Here is an 18,730-nt window from a genome sequence, read left to right on the forward strand (position 1 = left end):
AGGACTCCTCCTCCACCGGCCCCGCCCCGCTCCCGACGGTGGAGACGTGCTCCCTCATCACGCAGCGCCGACTCCCTCGTCACGCGCCTCGCCGACGGGGAGGATGGGCCCGATGGCACCGCCGACAGCCGGCCCTGCGCCGAGAGAGGAGGGTGCGGAGGCGGCACGGTCGGCGGAGGCGGTGGGGCCGGCGGAGGCGGCATGGCCGGGCGGAGGAGGCGTCGCCGGCGAATGCTGTGGGGCCGGGCGGAGGAGGCGTGGCCGGTGGAGGTAGCGAGGCCGGCGAAGGAGGCTTGGCCGGCCGAAGGAGGAAAGAGAGAGGGGGGTGGGGGGCCAACCAAGAAAATTTTAGACAGGGAACCACTTTTAGCACCCATTAGCACCTTTTAGCACCTATTTGATGTGCTAAAGAAAAGTGGGGTGCTAAACTTTAGCACACTACTTTTAGCACACTTGTTCAAATTTAGCACCCCGGCCTAAGCTCTAATTTGAATCGCAGTTATTGATCGTGATCCAATATTTAAAAAACACCCCTATATTTGGATAATCGCGATCCAAATATTCGCCGAAAGAACCCTGGTTTGCGCCGCCGGCTCGTTTGCGCGCCTCCTCCCCTCCCTCGTCGGCTCCACCGCCCGCCCGCCCGTCCGCCATCGCCGTCCTCCTCGCCCTCGGTCCCTGTTGGCTCTTGGATGGAAGCGCCGTTCTGAAGCCAGCTCTCTGCTCCGGCAGCAAGGATCGTAAGCGATGGATTCGAGGTCGGTGACGCATCGGAGCGAGCGAGCAGCCGCGCAGTTGAGGTCGCACCGGCAGCAATGGCGGCTTGATCCGCAGTTCCGCAGCTCACAGTCGCCTTCGTGTCCTCCCGAAAAAGCGGCAGTCGCTGCGCCTGCGGTCTGGGCTGTGGACCTGCTGAAACTGCGCGAAGATGGCAATGGACATCGTTTTTGTTCGCTGACGTGCATGAGGCGAGACATTGCAGTAGGAGTGGCAGAAGAAGGCTGGTGACTATCGTTCCTGCAGACGCCTACAGTGCCGAACGATGGGTTTTGTGTTTGTCATGGATACTTGTTTGCAACAAGAAAGCTTTGAGCAATCCTATCCTCTGCCTATACTAACTAATCTGACGGACAAACCATCTTCAGCAAAGTACAAGCTGTGGTCTATCGGCAGCGGTGTTGGTGGCCGTCTGGAAGGAACTCAATCTTCTTGCCATTCCACGTGGCCTGTCCCAAATTTCCGCCGTCTCGTGCAGTGCGCGGAAGCAGTCAACTCAACCCGGACGCACCCAGCATATCAAAATGCCGTGTCGCTCTCGCCCGGCCCCGAAGCAAACGAAATTTCCAAGCCAAAACCGCAAAACCCACGAGCTGCCGGCCGGCGCGCGCGCTCCGCCTCCGCCCACACCGATGGCGACCACGCTGACGCCCACGCAGCGCTACGCGGCGGGGGCGCTGCTGGCGCTCGCGCTCCGCCAGGCGCAGATCCACCAGTCCGCGCCCCTCGGCGCCGCCTCCCCCGACGACGACGAGCGTGCCAGCAGCGCCAGCGGGGGCTCCTCCGCCTCCACCGCCACCACCAGCGGCTCGGGCTCCGACGCCGCCTCGGACGCCGACCTCTGGACGCACGACTCCCGCGGCCTCCTCCGCCCCGTCTTCAGGTGCGCGGCCGCTGCCTCTTCCCCCGCGGCTCGTCAAATCGTCCAGATGAGCGCGCCCGTTTTGCTTAGTGCTACTTGCGATCGCTTAGGTTCCTGGAGATCGACCCCAAGGCCTGGGCTGGGCTGGAGGAGACTGCCGCGTCGACGGAGGCCAAGCATCACATTGGCGCGGTACGCCACTCCCCTTCCCTTCCCACCCCGATCGTGTGCTCACCTAACAATTAGTTGGGTGCGGATTTGGGGTCACCGTCACGGGCGGGTCTCAATTGGGGGTTTCCGTGTTCCAATGCTGGTAGCGACTGTGCTTGTAACGCTGACCTGATCGAATTGTTAACAAATCATCCCTACTGTTCAGCTGATGATCTCTCTAAAATGCTGCTCAACTTCTATGTGTGCTTTAGCAAGCAGTCCCGTGAATGTTTAACTAACTCTTTCAGTATTGCATTTCACAGACAGTCTCGTTTCACTTTACATTTTGCAGTTTCTAAGGATAATCTTTGAAGAAGATGGTGAAAGTTCTTCAGATAGATTGGAGCAAGAACATGCCTTGGCCAAAGCAGTTGATGTCATGGTGATGAGCTTGGGAAGTGGTGCCGTGCCGGATGAGAAAATCAAAGAGGAGAGTAAAGACTCCATGACTTCTACCTCTGGAACGGCAGAATCAGCTGAGAACTTGCTTGGAATCGACAAGTTATCCTTAGATGATGTCCCTGCTAACCATCACCGCAAGATGGCATTGCTATATGCGCTTCTCTCTGCCTGTGTGGCTGATAAACCTGTATCACAAGAGGAAGAGGACAGGAAGTCGTCTCACTTCAGAAAGGGTTATGATGCTCGGCATCGTGTTGCTCTCCGGTTGCTAGCAACATGGCTTGACGTCAAGTGGATCAAAATGGTTTGTACAAGCTATTCCTTCTCAATGCAGCAAGAGTAATTAATCACTTGGTGTAGAATTTCGACAAACAAAATGCACTGAGATCATCCAAGGAGGAACTTGCTCATATGCATGTAGTTTCACATAGCTTGACGTCTTTTGTAACCATTAATCTTGGTACTGTAGGAAGCTATCGAGGTAATGGTCGCATGCTCTGCCATGGCTGCAGCAAAGGAGCAAGAACAAGAGCGAGAAAGTGCATCACCGAAGAGCAAATGGGAAAAATGGAAGCGTGGTGGCATTATTGGTGCAGCTGCCTTGACTGGGGGAGCATTGCTGGCTATTACAGGGGGTAGGACTGAGTTCCCAATAATATATCCATTCAAGTAGAAACACGTTGACAGTTCACTTGGACACACTACCCCAGGAGATTGATATGCTCCTCTCAATCTCTTCTGCCCGACAGGTTTAGCTGCACCAGCCATTGCTGCTGGATTCGGTGCTCTTGCGCCAACACTCGGTACACTTGTCCCATTCATAGGAGCTAGTGGATTTGCTGCTATGGCTGCTGCAGCAGGATCTGTTGCTGGCTCTGTGGCAGTTGCTGCTTCATTTGGAGGTTAGTAGAAATGTTCTTTTGAAACTGCTCTGATGATGTTATTTCATGTTTCTCTTTCTTCACTATATGTCCCATGCAATCTAGCAACCAAGATTTAATTCTCTGTTGGTCATAGCTGTTACCGTAGTGATTAGTGAGCCTTCACAGATAACGAACGAACACACCTCTGTATGAGTACTGGCACATTTTACAGTTAGACCAATTCCTTGTAGAAGTCGTAACGTATTATCCAAGTGTTGTACTTGGTTGTTTATATTCCTTGGATTGATTGTTGGCCAAATAGCTGCTGGAGCTGGCTTGACGGGAAGCAAAATGGCAAGACGAATTGGAAAAGTGAAAGAATTTGAGTTCAAACCTATTGGTGATAACCACAATCAGGGTGTGAGTTCCTTTTCTCTGTCTGACTTCCGCGTTAACTTCAAGAGACTAAAATGCCATTCAACCATCTTGGAACCAAACTGATTTGGTCTTTGTGTAAATTGTGTTAACTCTTTCAGCGCCTTGCGGTTGGCATCTTGGTTTCTGGATTTGCTTTTGACGAGGAGGACTTCTGTAAACCTTGGGAAGGATGGAAGGATAACCTAGAGAAGTATGGAGTGCCTTTTCATCTGTTTTGTGAATCATAGTCGCTGTACTTTGTCCATGTGTTTTACATCTATGCATAAAGCTGGAGCAATCTTACACTGTCGATTAACGTTTGGCAGGTACATCCTTCAGTGGGAGTCTAAGCATATAATTGCAGTGAGTACAGCAATACAGGATTGGCTGACATCAAGTAATGTCCGGGGTTTTTTACTCTACCTTACACTGTTTATGATCACCTTGTAAATTTGTAACTAATGTTGTCATTGTTGATGCAGGACTTGCAATGGAATTGATGAAACAAGGTGCAATGAGAACTGTCTTAAGTGGTCTTCTTGCAGCATTTGCTTGGCCTGCAACGTTGCTTGCAGCTACTGATTTTATTGATAGTAAATGGTCTGTTGCTATTGACAGGTGCTTGCTAACTCTCATAGTACAATGTCATGCGATAACTGCTAATTTTTCCAGTATGCCTTGTGCTAAATTCCCAGTTACAATACTTTAGAATATCTAGTGTATGTATCTACTGCGCACTGTTTGGAAAATGTGACTTTTAAGGATTGTAGCTATTTATTTAGCTAACTGAGCAACTCTACCCTCTCAGATCAGACAAGGCAGGAAAAATGCTCGCTGAAGTGCTTCTAAAGGGACTACAGGGAAACAGGTAGTTCCAGCTGAAGCATGTTTTATCCAGTGCAGTTAGTTCATGTACATTTTTCCCTGATTCTAAAATTCTCTCAGGCCTGTGACTCTCATTGGGTTCTCGTTAGGAGCACGAGTTATATTCAAGTGTTTACAAGAGCTAGCTTTGTCAAGCGACAATGGTATCTGTTCTATAATTACCTCCACCTAAAGTTCATTATGACTTTGCTCATACATTTGATGGAATGAATCAGAGGGACTCGTCGAGAGGATTGTACTCCTAGGCGCACCTGTTTCGGTGAAGGGTGAGCGGTGGGAGCCTGCCAGGAAGGTATGGGGCAAAGATATGTAATCTTCAGTTACAAATGTCCCTAACGCCCTATTTGGCTGTTTCCATCACTTAACATGCCCTTTTGCTTAACTGCAGATGGTTGCGGGAAGATTTGTGAACGTTTACTCGAGAGATGACTGGATTCTCGGTGTTACCTTCCGAGCAAGGTATATGAAGTGGGATTGATTTTGGATCGGATAGCCACTGCTGAACAGTTTTGATGATTTCTTTTGTGGCTTACTAATTCTCTGATGCAGCCTGCTCAGCCAAGGATTAGCTGGCATCCAGGCCATTGATGTGCCTGGTGTCGAGAATGTAAGCATGCTGATGCCGACGACCATTCTTGCGCCTTTGATCAAGTTTGTTGATCTTGTACTGTTTTGCATAACGTTTTCTGTACAATTTACAGGTTGACGTTACCGAGCTTGTTGATGGCCATTCGTCGTACCTATCAGCTGCCCAACAGATCCTCGAGCATCTTGAATTGAATACCTACTATCCTGTTTTTGTCCCCCTTCCGTCAGTCAGCAAATAACAGATGTAACAATTGCACAGTATGCTTGGAGACAAGATGTAAATATCTCCGTGAGGAAAAAAATTCTGAATTTACTAAACGTCTTACAAATAAATTTACTTAAGAGCTGTTAAAAGATTTTGGATTGGATATCGACATGATTGTAGTTTAGGTCTTGTGATTTCTACTCGTTCCCTGCATCAATCATACGCTTAGCGCATTTGAGGATTGCTGAGGAGGTCGAGAACCGCATGCGGCTATTCCATGGTTGATGAAGCAGTAGTCGAAGGGAAGATGTCAAGTGCATCTATAGTGCTGAACCAAGCAAAGCAAGCACGAAGTAAAATGAAACCGAAACCGAGCAGAGACGAGATGCCAGGCCTAACGTCATTTCTCACATTGATGACGTGATAATCGGTTGGAAAACCAGCACCGAATGCCACAAAAGGATCATACATGACGAACAAAGTATCACTTATTAGGCCACACCCAATACACGGTACAAGTCTACGACACACCATAGTTATTAAGATTAGGGAGCAGCCGATTCCAAGTAAATTTCTCAGTACAATTTTCGTCATCATCAGCCTATCTGGTACATACAGTCTCCTTTCAGCAAACCATCTTCAACTATCGCCAAAATAAATTAAGAAAGAAACAAACCATCTTCCACCAAGTTCGATGTACAATAACACACTAAGTATCACAGATCCTACATATTTTCACCGGTATCGATCTCTACTAGGAAGTTGTCTAAACCAAGAATATTGAACAATGTGTTCTTCATCAGCAAGTTAAATCATCCAGTAACACAGAAAGATCAGAAGCTAAACCAATCAATCAGACATCACTGTTTCCAACACATCGGGCGTATCAGTACGTGAAGAGATCGTGGTGGTACAATTGCTGTTCCATCGAACAGTGTCAAGATGATACAGACCCTGCCCAAAAGCTGAATCTACTTGTTGGGGCAAGCACATTCGGTCATACCTCTATGCTAAACATATACTCCTTGCTACAGTTGAGTGGAGCAGAGATGGTCATTTACGCTCTGTTGACTACATTGTAATTAGCCTATACAAAGTGGAAAGATATGACAAAGAATTTTAAAACCTATTTCTGCTGCAGAGATCAAGGATGCAGGTAGCTACAAGATGCACCCTTCCTCCCTCGTCAAATTTACATTAGCCCCTAGTGTGCCCTTTTGAAGTCGATCTTGATGACCCACCACTGCCAAATCTATCAGACCTACTCCTAGAGTGATTTGAACTAAGAAGCCAAGACTCACTGATCTGAGAGTACCTGCCACGGTGATGATTCCGCTGGATGCCCCGATTAGCATTACCAGAAGGTGGGTTCAAGCCCTTTCGGGTGTTTCCAATGACCTCTCCTGAACTAGAAATACTGGAATCGGTGGATTCCTGCTTCCTTGGTGCTTCCCATGTCTTTTTACTTGAGGGCCCTGCTTTTTCATTACTGGACATGTTGAGATTCTGGCTAGTGCTCCATGTAGTACCCTCATTTAAGTTCTGATTGGCTGATGGCTGCCAACCTACAACTCCGGTACTCTCATCTACTGACGACATTGACATATCATTTGGTATTGATGGGATCTGAAGTAAGGAAAATCACAATGTCATATGAAAAGTCATATAGGAAGAAAATGCCATTCATGTATTGCAACACAATTACCTGCTCGGGCAATACCCAATCTGTGGGTGCACCCAAGTTCACCTGGTTCACATTGTCCTCCCCTGGCACTAATCCTCCTCGAACAATTTCATTATTATTACCATGGGCTAGAACTACCTCATTGATACCAAAAGCTACCTTCCCCTCAGTTCCAATACCTGGTGGAGAGAAAACAGATGATTCAACTACAGAATTAATGGAGAGTTCAGGACATGCTAAGCATTGACATTCTGACTAACCAGATGAAGGCTGGAGTGTAGGTCTTGGTGAAAGCAATGACCACATATTGTTGATTGGATCATCTTGGGCACCCCATAGTGCAGAATCAACAGCATCACCTTGGTAGTAACTAGGTTCACCCCAAGGAGATAGTGCAATAGGGCTTGAGCATTGTGGTTCTTCCTCGACAGAAGTGGCTAGGAAGTCCTCCAAATCAGTTGTTCCTTGCATGTACGAAGTCCCACACCTTTGTTCTTCCATTAAAGATTCCAGGACATCCGACACATCTATCGACTCAGCACCATATGAAAGATCAATTAACATGTTTCCTCTTGTAACAACAGTAGATTCACTTTGACAGTATAGTTCTTTTTGAATAGTTTCTTCACATTTAAAATCTGACTCCATCGCACCTAATCCCCCAGTTGATGGACCAGACTTGTGTGATACAAAAGCATCTGGTGAGTCCACATGTTGCTTAGTTAAATTTTCAGGTGCTGCTAATGTTAACACAGAGCTGACAACAACAGGTTCATCAATCTCAGGTCTAGGAACCCCAGTTGGTGGATCAGACTTGAGTGATACAAATGCATCTGGTGGGTCCATATGTTGCTTAGTTAAATTATCAGACGCTGCTGATGTTAACACATAGCTGACCACAACAGGTTCCTTAATCTCAGGTTTAGGATTTGTACTAGGAGAAGATACAGGGAAAACCTTGGATTGAGGAGACTGAATAACTGAACCATTTGACGGGTTTGCTTCAAGTGTTCTTTTCTCATTCAAAATATCCTCCATCTTGCATATATCGGGAGTAGATGCAGAAGTTAAATTTTCAGGCACAATTGATGTTAACCCTGAGTTATCCATGACAGGCTGCTCGCTCTCATATCTTGGAGTTGGACGAGGATATTCACACTCCATATCTTGGTTATCAGGACATGAAAAGCTAGAGTGAGGAGGCTGATTAGGTGAAACATTCGATGCATCTGCTTCAGGTGTTCTTTCCTTATTCAAGATCTCCTCCACCTTGCATGTACCGGAAGCAGGCGCAGAAGTTGTTGGTAGATTTTCAGGCCCTGCTGATGTTAACACTGACTTGTCCACAAGAGGGTCCTTACTGCCAGATATTGGATTTGGACGAGGAGATTCACACTCAATATCTTTATCATCAGGAGAAGACACAGGGAAAATGTGAGTGTGAGGAGGCTGATTAAGTGGAGCATTTGATGCATCCGTTTCAAGTGTTTTTTGCTGATTCACAAACTCCATTTCGCATGTATCGGAAGCAGATGCAGAAGCTGTCGTTAGATTTTCAGGTGCTGTTGATGTTAACATTGAGTTGTCCACAAGAGGTTCCTTACTGTCGGATCTTGGAGTAAAACTAGGAGATTCACGTCCAATATCTTGATAATCAGGACTAGTTACAGGGAAAATGTGAGAATGAGGAGGCTGATACAGTGGAGCATTTGATGCATCCGCGTCAAGTGTTTTCTGCTGATTCACAAAGTCCTCCATTTTGCATGTACCGGAGGCAGGTACAGAAGTTGCCGATAGATTTTCAGGAGCTGCTGATGTTAAAAGTGAATTGTCCAAAGCAGGAACCTTATTCTCAGACCTTGGGGATGAACTGGGACATTCACATTCCAGATCTTTGTTATTATTTGATACATCCGTGTCAACTGTTTTTTGCTGATTCATAAAGCCCTCCATTTTGCATGTACCGGAAGCAGGTGCAGAAGTTGCCATTACATTTTCAGGAGCTGCTGATGTTAAAGGTGAATTATCCATAGCAGGAACCTTGTTCTCAGACCTTGGGGATGAACTGGGACATTCACATTCCAGATCTTTGTTATTATTTGATGCATCCACCTCAAGTGTTTTTTGCTGATCCGCAAAGCCCTCCATTTTGCACGTACCGGAAGCAGGTTCAGAAGTTGCTGTTAGATTTTCGGGAGCTGCTGATGTTAAAAGTGAAATGTCCATAGCAGGAACCTTGTTCTCAGACCTTGGGGATGAACTGGGACATTCACATTCCAGATCTTTGTTATTATTTGATGCATCCACCTCAAGTGTTTTTTGCTGATTCACAAAACCCTCCATTTTGCATGTACCGGAAGCAGGTTCGGAAATTGTCGTTAGATTTTCGGGAGCTGCTGATGTTAAAACTGAATTGTCCGTAGCAGGAACCTTATTCTCAGACCTTGGGGATGAACTGGGACATTCACATTCCAGATCTTTGTTATTAGGAGAAGATGAAGGGGAAACCTTTGATTGAGGAGAATGGTTATCTGAAGAATTTGATGCAACCGCCTCAGGTACCTTTTTCCGACTCACAATCTTCTCCATCTTGCCTGTATTTGAACCAGGTGAATTAGTGGTAGTAACATTTTCAGGTGATGCTGGTGTTAACCCTGAGTTGTCAACCGCAAGCTCCTTATTCTCAGATCTTGGAGCTGGACTAGGAACCTCACGGTCAATATCTTGGTTATCAGGAGAGGACACATGGAAAATCTTCGATTGGGGAGACTGATTAACTGAAGCATTGGATGTATCTGCTTCAAGTGTTCTTTGCTGATTCATGATCTCATCCATCTTGCAAATATCGGAAGCAGACGCCAAAGGGGCTGAATGTGGACTGCAGATTGGAACACTTTCTGAGTGACTCAGCATGCCAGATGGCGAACTAGAACCTCTGTCTTCAATAGGAGTTTCTGGAGCACAGCTCATAGACTTTGCAGAAGCAATAGAAGAATGAAGTTCGTCAACAAAGTTTGGATTGGTTGTTGAACTTAAGCAAGAGCCTTCATGCTGACTTGAAGCGGTCCTGGACTCGGACGGACTCCAAGCAAACACAGGACTGGAGACATCTTTCCCGACTCGTTGAGTAGGTAGATTTTTTGATAGATCCCGCCTTGAATTCAGATCTTTAACAGATCCACATTGTGAACTACCTTTAGAATCATGTTGACATTGCGACCATGAAACATGTTGATTCTGATGAGATTCCGTATTACCACGTCCACTACCACTCATGTGGGCTGTGGTTGGACTCCATAGGGCTGCGCTGCTGTGACGGTGGTTCGATTCACCAGAGCATCCTCCATGTATTCCATTATGGTGCAAGTCTGTTTGCCCATATGAATTCCCAGGAGATTGAATAAAAACTGAATGTTTTGTCTGGCACTGTGCTTGGCTATTCACAGTACGAACATCCTTGGGTGGAACCGAACTAGTTGACAGTGACAAGCTATCATCTGGAGAGTACACACACTCTCTTTCTGGAGCATAATACTTATTAGACTGAACAGTTATTCCAGAAGAACCAGCCACACTATAACCAACAGGGGATAGAGCATTGGTCTGATCCACACTTGGGCTGTTCATTGTATGTCTAGTGCCAGCCAATGTTACCTTGCTACTTGTAAGTGATGCAGCTTGATTAAAATCTTTCTGCTGTTTTGAAAGCACTTCAGTCAACAGCAATGATCTCTCTTCACTCTCAAATGTTAGCCAAACTCTCAGATCACGTGGGAAGTAACTTGTCCACTTTGATAGCTGCAAAAGAGTGAATGGGCCCTGAACAATCCCAGCAGGATCCTTGTAGTGCCAGACTTTCTCTGGCTCCGTGTCACTTGACATTGTTACTCCAGACGACGAAAGTGATCCAGCTTCATACATAGAGCTGTTTGCTATAGTGTTGTTCTCAAACTTTCTTCCAGCTCCAGATCCATGTATTGTACTTTGCGAGTACAATTTTTTTGGATGGTGGCTAGAATCAGAAACTTTTTGTGGATGGTTTTGCATAGTGTTTGGATATTTTGATTTTCTTCGTGATATGGACGTATCTGATCTTGTCCGATTTACAGACCTTCCAACTGCACGTAATAAACAAACAATACTCAAACACTAAAATTAATTAAAACTTAAATTAAGGAGTGTGATTAGAGTTGATGCTACTTGCAACATCAATTCAAATCTTTTGTCAGGTCAATTGAAATGTTGCCATAGTATTCAGAAAAGGTTGCATTACATCTATGCAAGAAATTTACAATATAAAAACTTATACTAGAGGGTGAAATGATGCAAAACACCTAGTTACATTCTAATATTTATTACTGAACATAAAGCATTAACATTTTGCGAAGATAAATACCAGCTTTTTTGTCATCCATTTCTTCGGCAGATTCATAATCAGGATCCATATGGGACTCAACATGCACTTCCAGAACCTCATTTATCCTGCGAGTTCTTTCCTCAGAATTGTTGAGAAGCTGCAGCTTTTCTACACATTCTCTAAGTGTATGATAAAGTCAAGGATCACAGAATTACCCAGCAGGTGGTAAAAGGTTAGTTCAGTGCCGAAGTACTATAAGAAAAATAAAGCTGTCTTTGATTATCATGAATATTTTTTTTGAAAAAGTATCATGAATATTCATAAGTCCAGACCAAAGGATCACCAGTTATTAGAAGCATGTCTCTAGCATGAACAGACCTACAGGAAGATTATGGCAAGAAAAAGGGAGCTGCAAATTGCATAATAAATTATCATTGAAGCAAAAATCTATTTTGGAAGAAGCGAAAAATAGATCCAGAAAAGATAGTTCAGCTATAAAAAAGATGAGGACCAGAAACATTAAGTAATAAAAGCATATCACGTCATAGTAAGATGGTCAAGAGGATATTCTTTTCTGCGCCCTGTTTCACTTGCACGGTCACGAAGATGCCCCAGCCTCTCCTTTTCGTTTTCAAACCACTGTAAGAGTTATAAATAGCAGTGAGTTAAATCTGAGATTTTATAACAAAACAAGATCATTGTATCTATAATTTCTTGCAGCTGAGTAGTCCTTACATCATTCACTCTTACAGACTGCAAGATCTTGGCTTTCTCTTGAATATCCCCCTGCATTAATAATACAAAACAAACACAAATCATACTTACACATATCTGAGGGGCTAGAAATAAATTAGATCATGAATGTCCACTCTCGAGTAGCATACCACTTTTAGTCTGCTAATTAGACCACACTTCATGCTCTGCCTTAAGCGTTTGCACTCCTCCTACAGAAGTAAATGTAGATGTCAAAAGGAGGTGAAAATGAAACCAAACATAGTTCAGCTACGATGAAAACTAGTAATCCATTGAACAAGAACTAGGTCACAAGGAAATCCATGAGAAGATTTCAGAATATTACTTCTAAGAAAGAATAAAGTGCATGTAAAACCTTTAGTCAAATACTGGGGGAGGAAAACTCCCATACGCCAGAAAATCTTGGCATTTGATTATGCCCCTTAGCTTATCATTCTATAAACTCAGAAACAAACGAATATGCACAAATATAAACACCAAGTATTCAATGATACACAATAGACAGCAAGTCAGGACGGACTTTTAAGAAATGCTAGCTGTGGGAGCTAGACAAGAAACAGGACACCAAGAAAAAGCATTTACCTCTGTAAAATCCTGGTTAGATATTGTATCCATCTTGATAATCTCCTTTTTGTCTAAATTTAATATCTCAAGGGCAAAATTCGTCATCTTCTTCCCAATGCAGTACTTTTCTGGAACCTTGTGTGTCCCTGCAAAATAAAAATAAAATGAAAGATAGTTAGCTCACGGTTAGAAGAGAACTTTAAGAATGAATTTAAAGAAGTAAATATCTTACCAACAACTTTTACTAGACGATATATATCTTGTTTCTGACCAACACCAGAAATTTTTATCCTCACAAAAGCACCACAAATTTTGTCTGAGAATGTGGCATCATCAATTAAGTCCTCCATCAGGCTGCGCCGCATGTAAATTAAATTTATATTATGCATATCAATAGCTGCATAAGCCTCAAGATTAACTTGTGCTTCTCTATCCACCTTTCTATGCATCCTTCTCCTCTTATCAGGAGACAATTTTGCTGCCATGTCACTGTATCCATTGGTATCTACTTGAGCCGAATTTAGATTGATGGTCACTTCACTTTTATCACTTACTTTTGGAGTCTCGTTTATGAGAAAATGCATTTCCAAAAGCTTTAACATCTCAAAGTGAGCAACACGTGATTTCCTGAACAAGCGGTGAAGTCTTGTGTCACAAACAATTTGGCTTTTCCTCTTAGGATCACGAAGGTTATTCTTCTTAATATATTCCAGCAGAAGGGTCTGAACATCAAATTGAGAAATAAAAGATTGATCACCATCTCTCATGTGTCCTACGAACTCCAACAACTCAGGTGACGCCCATTTTGTGTCTAGTGGCAAGGGCGCCTGTTCTTTTTCTACTTCCATGTCTACCGGCAATTGCACCTGTTCATTTGGTACTTTCGAGTCTACTGGCAAGGGCACCTGTTCATTTGGTACTTTTGTGGCTACTGGCAAGGGCGCCCTTTCATTTGGTACTTCAGTGGGTAGGCTCCCAGCATATCCAATTGGAAGCACGACCTGTTTTGCAGCAATGCTACAATCTGAATCTACCTTCCGCCGTTTTCGAACCTTTTTCCTTGAAGAATTAGCTCGCCTTCGTTTTCTTGAGGAGCAGTCAGAACCAGCATCATCATCATTATTAACGTCGTATAGGTCATCAGATGACTCATCTTTTTCTTTCCTAGCAGGAGTGATAGGAACATTCCATCTGTTCTTGGCACTAGTAAGTTCTTCCAATGTCAATGAAAGCTTCCCTTTCAGATCTAGCCAATATAGCTTAAAAAGGTACTCCCAACTGAGTATGTCATCAAAATCAACCTGCAAGACACAACACATAGCAAAGAGAGGCCACTTGAGCGTGTAGGACAGTGCACCAAATAATAAGTGAAACATTTAGTTTCTTCACACATGGATCTTATGAGATTGTGGTGCTAAGCAGGACATAGAGGCAGATATAGAATAAGTGTGAAATATTTAACTCTCAAAGAACAGTGGTGAATGAATGACTAAGTTTGCTAAAAAAATTTGCATGTAAATAACACTACCAAGTTGAAATGAAACATATTTGTGAGACTTTGTCAAATGAATGGAGTGTTTTTTAGATTAATGAGAGGTTTACCTTTGTAGCGCTTTCATCTTTGGATTCTATCAAAAGTATAGTCCCAAAACACGTGTCGCAGAAGCCCTTGGTCCCCCTGACACTGAAGAATTTACCTTGCTTGATGCAAACTTTGCAGAGGGAGTATGTACAAGTGTAGCACATATAGTGCACTGCCTTTTCACAGCTGCTGCATATGTGCCAACCTGATACAAAAAGTGTCAAGAAACACGTGGGTTTACTTCAAGTGAGAATCATTACGGAACTATACACACGTTCATGATGCATAAGTGCCAACCTGATGCAAACTTTGAATTCAAGATTGAACATTTTCATGAAAGTACATACTCTTTCATCTTCTATTAGTACTAACTAAGCCAAACTAACTGAGAATCATTACGGAACTATACACACGTGAGTTCAATGAAGCGTGAGAAGGGTGTGGCGATCAAGATTATTTATTGCCCTTAGCATGACACGTGGCAGTTCTCCACCGCACATTACGTATTCTACTTTCCTTTCAGACATCTCTCCATTGTTATCACTTATTACCCCGTTAAATATTCACATTTCTATCTAGGGAATGTACTGAATGGGAACTCCACTCGAAGTGAGGGAATGCATACTCACGAACCGACTGCGAGGGAGCGGATTATTGCCCCTTCAATACAGGAGACCTAACTTAGCTAGCATTCTATGAGGTGCTAGCAACACACAGGAGCTAGCAGCTCTATAAATCATTAATCAAACAGTGCGAGTCACTTGTATCTATCCCCTTAGGTAGCCTATGATGTTTGCCATCAATTATTCACTTTAGACAATTGACAGCAAATACTATAACAAGCTTGTTTAAGCAAAGAGAAGGGTGCCAGTGAGATGGATGAAGCTCACCGCAGTTCCACTTGCTCCGGGACTGGAAGAAGGCCTCGTCGCGCTTGATGCAAGCCGGATGGTAGACCTTAGGGCATCCCCTACAGCAAGAGACAAACAGAAGCAGCCGGGTCAGTGTCGGAGGAAAACCCACAGCGCAATTCGCACGGCCCGAGAAACTGTGGACGCGTTCCGCGGGCAAGCCGCGCAGGCCACGCGGCACGGCACCCACCTCCGATCGCAGACGACGAGGTTGCCCCCGTCGAAGCAGATGAAGCATACGACCTCCTCCTCGTCCTCCTTCCTCCTGGCGGGCTTGGGCGGCGCGGGCACCAGAGCCGCCCCCGAGCCCGCGCCCGCTCCCGCTCCGTCCTTGTTCTTCGGCGGCCTCCCCCTCCTCTTGGGCCCGAGGGGCGCGGGCGCCTCCTGGCGCTGCGGCGCCTCCGGTGGCGGCAGCCCCATGATCGAGCCGAGGAACTGCGAATCGTCCATCCCCGCAGCTTGAGGTGGCGGCGGCGGCGGCTCCGCTGGGGGCGGCGGGAGGCGGAGCTCGGGCGGCCAGCCGGCCTCCGGTGGGGTGAGGTTGTGGGCCCCGGCGGGCGCCGGGTCCATGGATCGGGTGGGGTTTAGGCTTGGCGGCGGCGCGGCGGGGTCGCCGTCGAGCAGGTCGTCGTCGTCGCGGCGGTCTAATCGGGGGGTGGGGGTCGCGTGCGACTACTCCTCGCCCCTCCCCTGCTGCTGCTGCTTGTGCTGGGTGGGAAGGGAATGGAAGCCAAGGGAGGGAGGGAAGGGAGGGGCGAGGGAATAATTGGCGGGCTCGGGAGGGGGCTTTCGGCATAAAAGCGAGCAGGTGAAGGGCAGCGGCGGTGGGGCCGGGTGGGCGTCCGCTTTTGGGGGTTGGGCCGGTGGGCGCGCACGCGGGCGGGGGGAGGCCAGACGCGAGGTGACACACGAGCAGTCGCTGGGCCCGGCCGTCACCTTTTGCGGTTCGGCCCCTGCGGTCTCGGGGTTTTCGTTCTTGACCCCTGCTCGCCGTCCATCCAGTGATTTTTGGTTGGTGCGGTGCGGTTAATAGAGACGAGACGAGACGAGACGAGAGGTGACACTGCAGTGGGCGACCAGCCGCGTGGTTCGCCATACGCTGCTGAGACGCCACCACGCCTGCTTTGACTGGCTCCTCCGTTGGAACTTGGAACATGGACTCCAGGCTGCAAAGCCAAGCCGTCGGCCAGGAGATTCCATCCATTGTTCGCCGCGTAGACTACTACTAGGACTCTGCGAGCACACACCCGCTGCTGACCGCTCGGATGCTCGTCTTCGCTTTTCGAAAACTAGCTCAGAACTCTTCCTTGTGTCCTTTTCTTTTTTTCTCTCTCTCTTTTGATATGCATGGCGATTGCAAAGTGAGGCGCTGCCTTTGTTTTTCTTTGTCTTGTACTTGTTCCTTTGGACAGGAAACAAGAAAAACGATGCTGCCATTCCTCTCCCGCGGCAAAGGAAAACACGACAGGTGACCGCTCAGAAGCCGAAGCGTGTCCCCCGCCCGGCGGCGTCACGTCCGCCGCATGTGTTCCTTGTGGAAGGGGAGAGAGGATCGCAGGCGGGTGAGGCTGGCCGGGGGAACAGACAGCAGCAGAGCGGACGGCGAAGCTATAGAGCTACAGGCCATCTCCCGATCGACGAAAGCGACGTGCCGGAACGAACTGTAGCACTGATGATGTCAAGTGCCTCCTCGGATCGGATCGGATTAGGATATAGTGGCGAGTGTAACGTAACCACGGCACGCCTCCTCCGTTTGGATCGTTAGCGACGAAACGGCAGCTCGTCCAGCACAAAGCATACGTTCACATCACCCACCGTACCAGCACGGCCGTGCACGGAGAAAACACGAGCGTACAGTAACAATTCGGCAGTTATTTCTGTGAGGTACCGTACCAGTCACAACTAACTTGGACCGCGGCACACATGCCAGTTGTATGTTATACGGTTCTATGTTATTTAGAGACATTATGGTCTATAGACACGCAATTGTGTGAGTTGTCACTTGTTAGCAAGCAATTCAACTAACACCCAATTTGTTGGATGACATGTGTCCATAAAACTAAAACATGATACTTCTACAACGGAAAAATATCATCTAAATTTTTCCTCTCGTACAGGTTCCAAGTTAGATAAGTTTAATTTTAAATAAAGCAAGATAAACAATCTATAATTTAAAATAGAGGATGTATTAAAGAAAAAAGAACGGAAACGAGTGCAATCGTGCCTTGTGTGTGTGCCAACCTTGGCAAGGTTCGATCCATCTCTCTAGAGACTAGCTAGAGAGGCTATTAGGTGGCCGTCCATCTTTCTTTAGTGATCTTAGAGCATCTTCAACAGCCTTGCCATCCAACTCCCCAAGCTATTAGGAACGGCGGTGGGGAGGAAGGAAGAAGATAAGATGCGTGGGAAAAAAAATAGAGGTTGACAGATATGCCTTACATATGACATGTTGGGATTTGGAGAGTGAAAAATGAATGATATGTTGGAATGAGCGACGATGAATCGAAAATGAGTAGTCTGTTGAGCTGTTATTTTGGAACGACAGAAACTGGAAAAGGAAAAAAAGAAAGCCGTTAAGGGAGGGAGGTTGCCATGCAGCGGTCTGCAATGGTTCCTGCGAGTTCGGTACTTTCCAGAAAAGGTCTCCCAGCAACGGTATCTTTGCAGAAGACTGATTTCCGACATGACACCGTCCCGGGCTCCTGGCTACAGGGCCGATCTGCGGCAGCATGATTGGCACACATTCTGACACGCCAAACTGGCATGGCTAATTGTTGGGCAGTTGCCGCTATTGTCGGGCAGGAGCCTGTAGCCCGTAGGACGTCCGGGACACTATGGACCTGTGCTTCTTCATCGCAGAGACCCCTGCCTCTGGTCTGCCTGCAACCACCCGCTCTGGCGTCACGCGTCAGCTCGGCCACCGGCCACGGAAGAGAAGCTCCGACTCGGCGATGACGAACAATGCAAATAGGTACTCCTTCGTACCAAATTACTATTTATTTTGAGTTTTCTAGATATATATGTCTAGGTGCAGGTTAAAAGTTACGTATGTAGAAAAATCATAACGAATTGTAAATTAGGATAGGAAATTGTAATTTAGGATGGGGAGTATATTAGTCGACACGGCCTGCCGTTGACCAAACCCAATTATCCACCAGCAGATACGCATACACGTGCTACACGTGTATACACCAAGACGTGGAGCTGAGGCAGCCGAGCTGGCTACGCGTCGATGCGGCGCAGAGGGTGTTCGCGTTCCCTCCACTTGGCAAGTTGTCCACCAGCATGTCTTCAATCACAGGATATCCATTATCAAAAAACAAAAAAAAATCACAGGATATCCAAACCAGCGACATCTCCCGTCGATACGAATCACTGAATTATAATACAATAAAAAACATGCATGTGACAATCGCGAATTATGACACCTACAAGCTGCACGTGAGCATACAGGAACAGCAAAAAAGCAAGCGCACAGATCTACAGACTGCACATACAAGCACAGAAGCGGCCCCCCGGCTTTAACACCTCCACTTGGTTCTCGATGCCGGCTTAGAAGAGAGATGGCACTGGGGACTGGGCCTGGAACAGTAGGGTGATTGGATGATGCAGAGAGGCCGCTCAAAATTTCAATCTGATGAAGACTGTACCAACAGAAGCTCAACACAAC

At 46.3% G+C, this 18,730-nt stretch overlaps 2 protein-coding genes across 2 annotated transcripts; one reads left to right on the forward strand and one right to left on the reverse strand.

Moving 5' to 3' along the window:
* The first annotated feature begins 1,313 nt into the window (after positions 1-1,313).
* Positions 1,314-5,372, forward strand: LOC117837685 (uncharacterized). Its single transcript, XM_034717416.2, has 15 exons — positions 1,314-1,660; positions 1,750-1,831; positions 2,142-2,555; positions 2,721-2,886; positions 3,001-3,153; positions 3,437-3,534; positions 3,651-3,742; positions 3,858-3,928; positions 4,014-4,149; positions 4,340-4,399; positions 4,477-4,559; positions 4,632-4,708; positions 4,805-4,875; positions 4,966-5,023; positions 5,118-5,372. Exons 1-15 carry the CDS (start codon positions 1,410-1,412, stop codon positions 5,241-5,243), a joined length of 1,938 nt encoding a protein of 645 aa, XP_034573307.1. The 5' UTR covers positions 1,314-1,409; the 3' UTR covers positions 5,244-5,372.
* Positions 5,373-6,045: 673 nt separating this feature from the next.
* LOC117837684 (uncharacterized) lies at positions 6,046-15,801 on the reverse strand. Its single transcript, XM_072290680.1, has 12 exons — positions 15,251-15,801; positions 15,040-15,119; positions 14,170-14,354; positions 12,800-13,868; positions 12,586-12,713; positions 12,135-12,194; positions 11,986-12,036; positions 11,818-11,889; positions 11,290-11,434; positions 7,154-11,011; positions 6,915-7,072; positions 6,046-6,835 (listed from the first exon to the last, which is right to left on the reverse strand). The coding sequence occupies exons 1-12, from the start codon at positions 15,628-15,630 to the stop codon at positions 6,407-6,409; spliced, it is 6,615 nt and encodes a 2,204-aa protein (XP_072146781.1). The 5' UTR covers positions 15,631-15,801; the 3' UTR covers positions 6,046-6,406.
* Between the last annotated feature and the right edge of the window lie 2,929 nt (positions 15,802-18,730).

Source organism: Setaria viridis, chromosome 9 (assembly GCF_005286985.2).
Source record: "Setaria viridis chromosome 9, Setaria_viridis_v4.0, whole genome shotgun sequence".
NCBI lineage: Eukaryota > Viridiplantae > Streptophyta > Magnoliopsida > Poales > Poaceae > Setaria > Setaria viridis.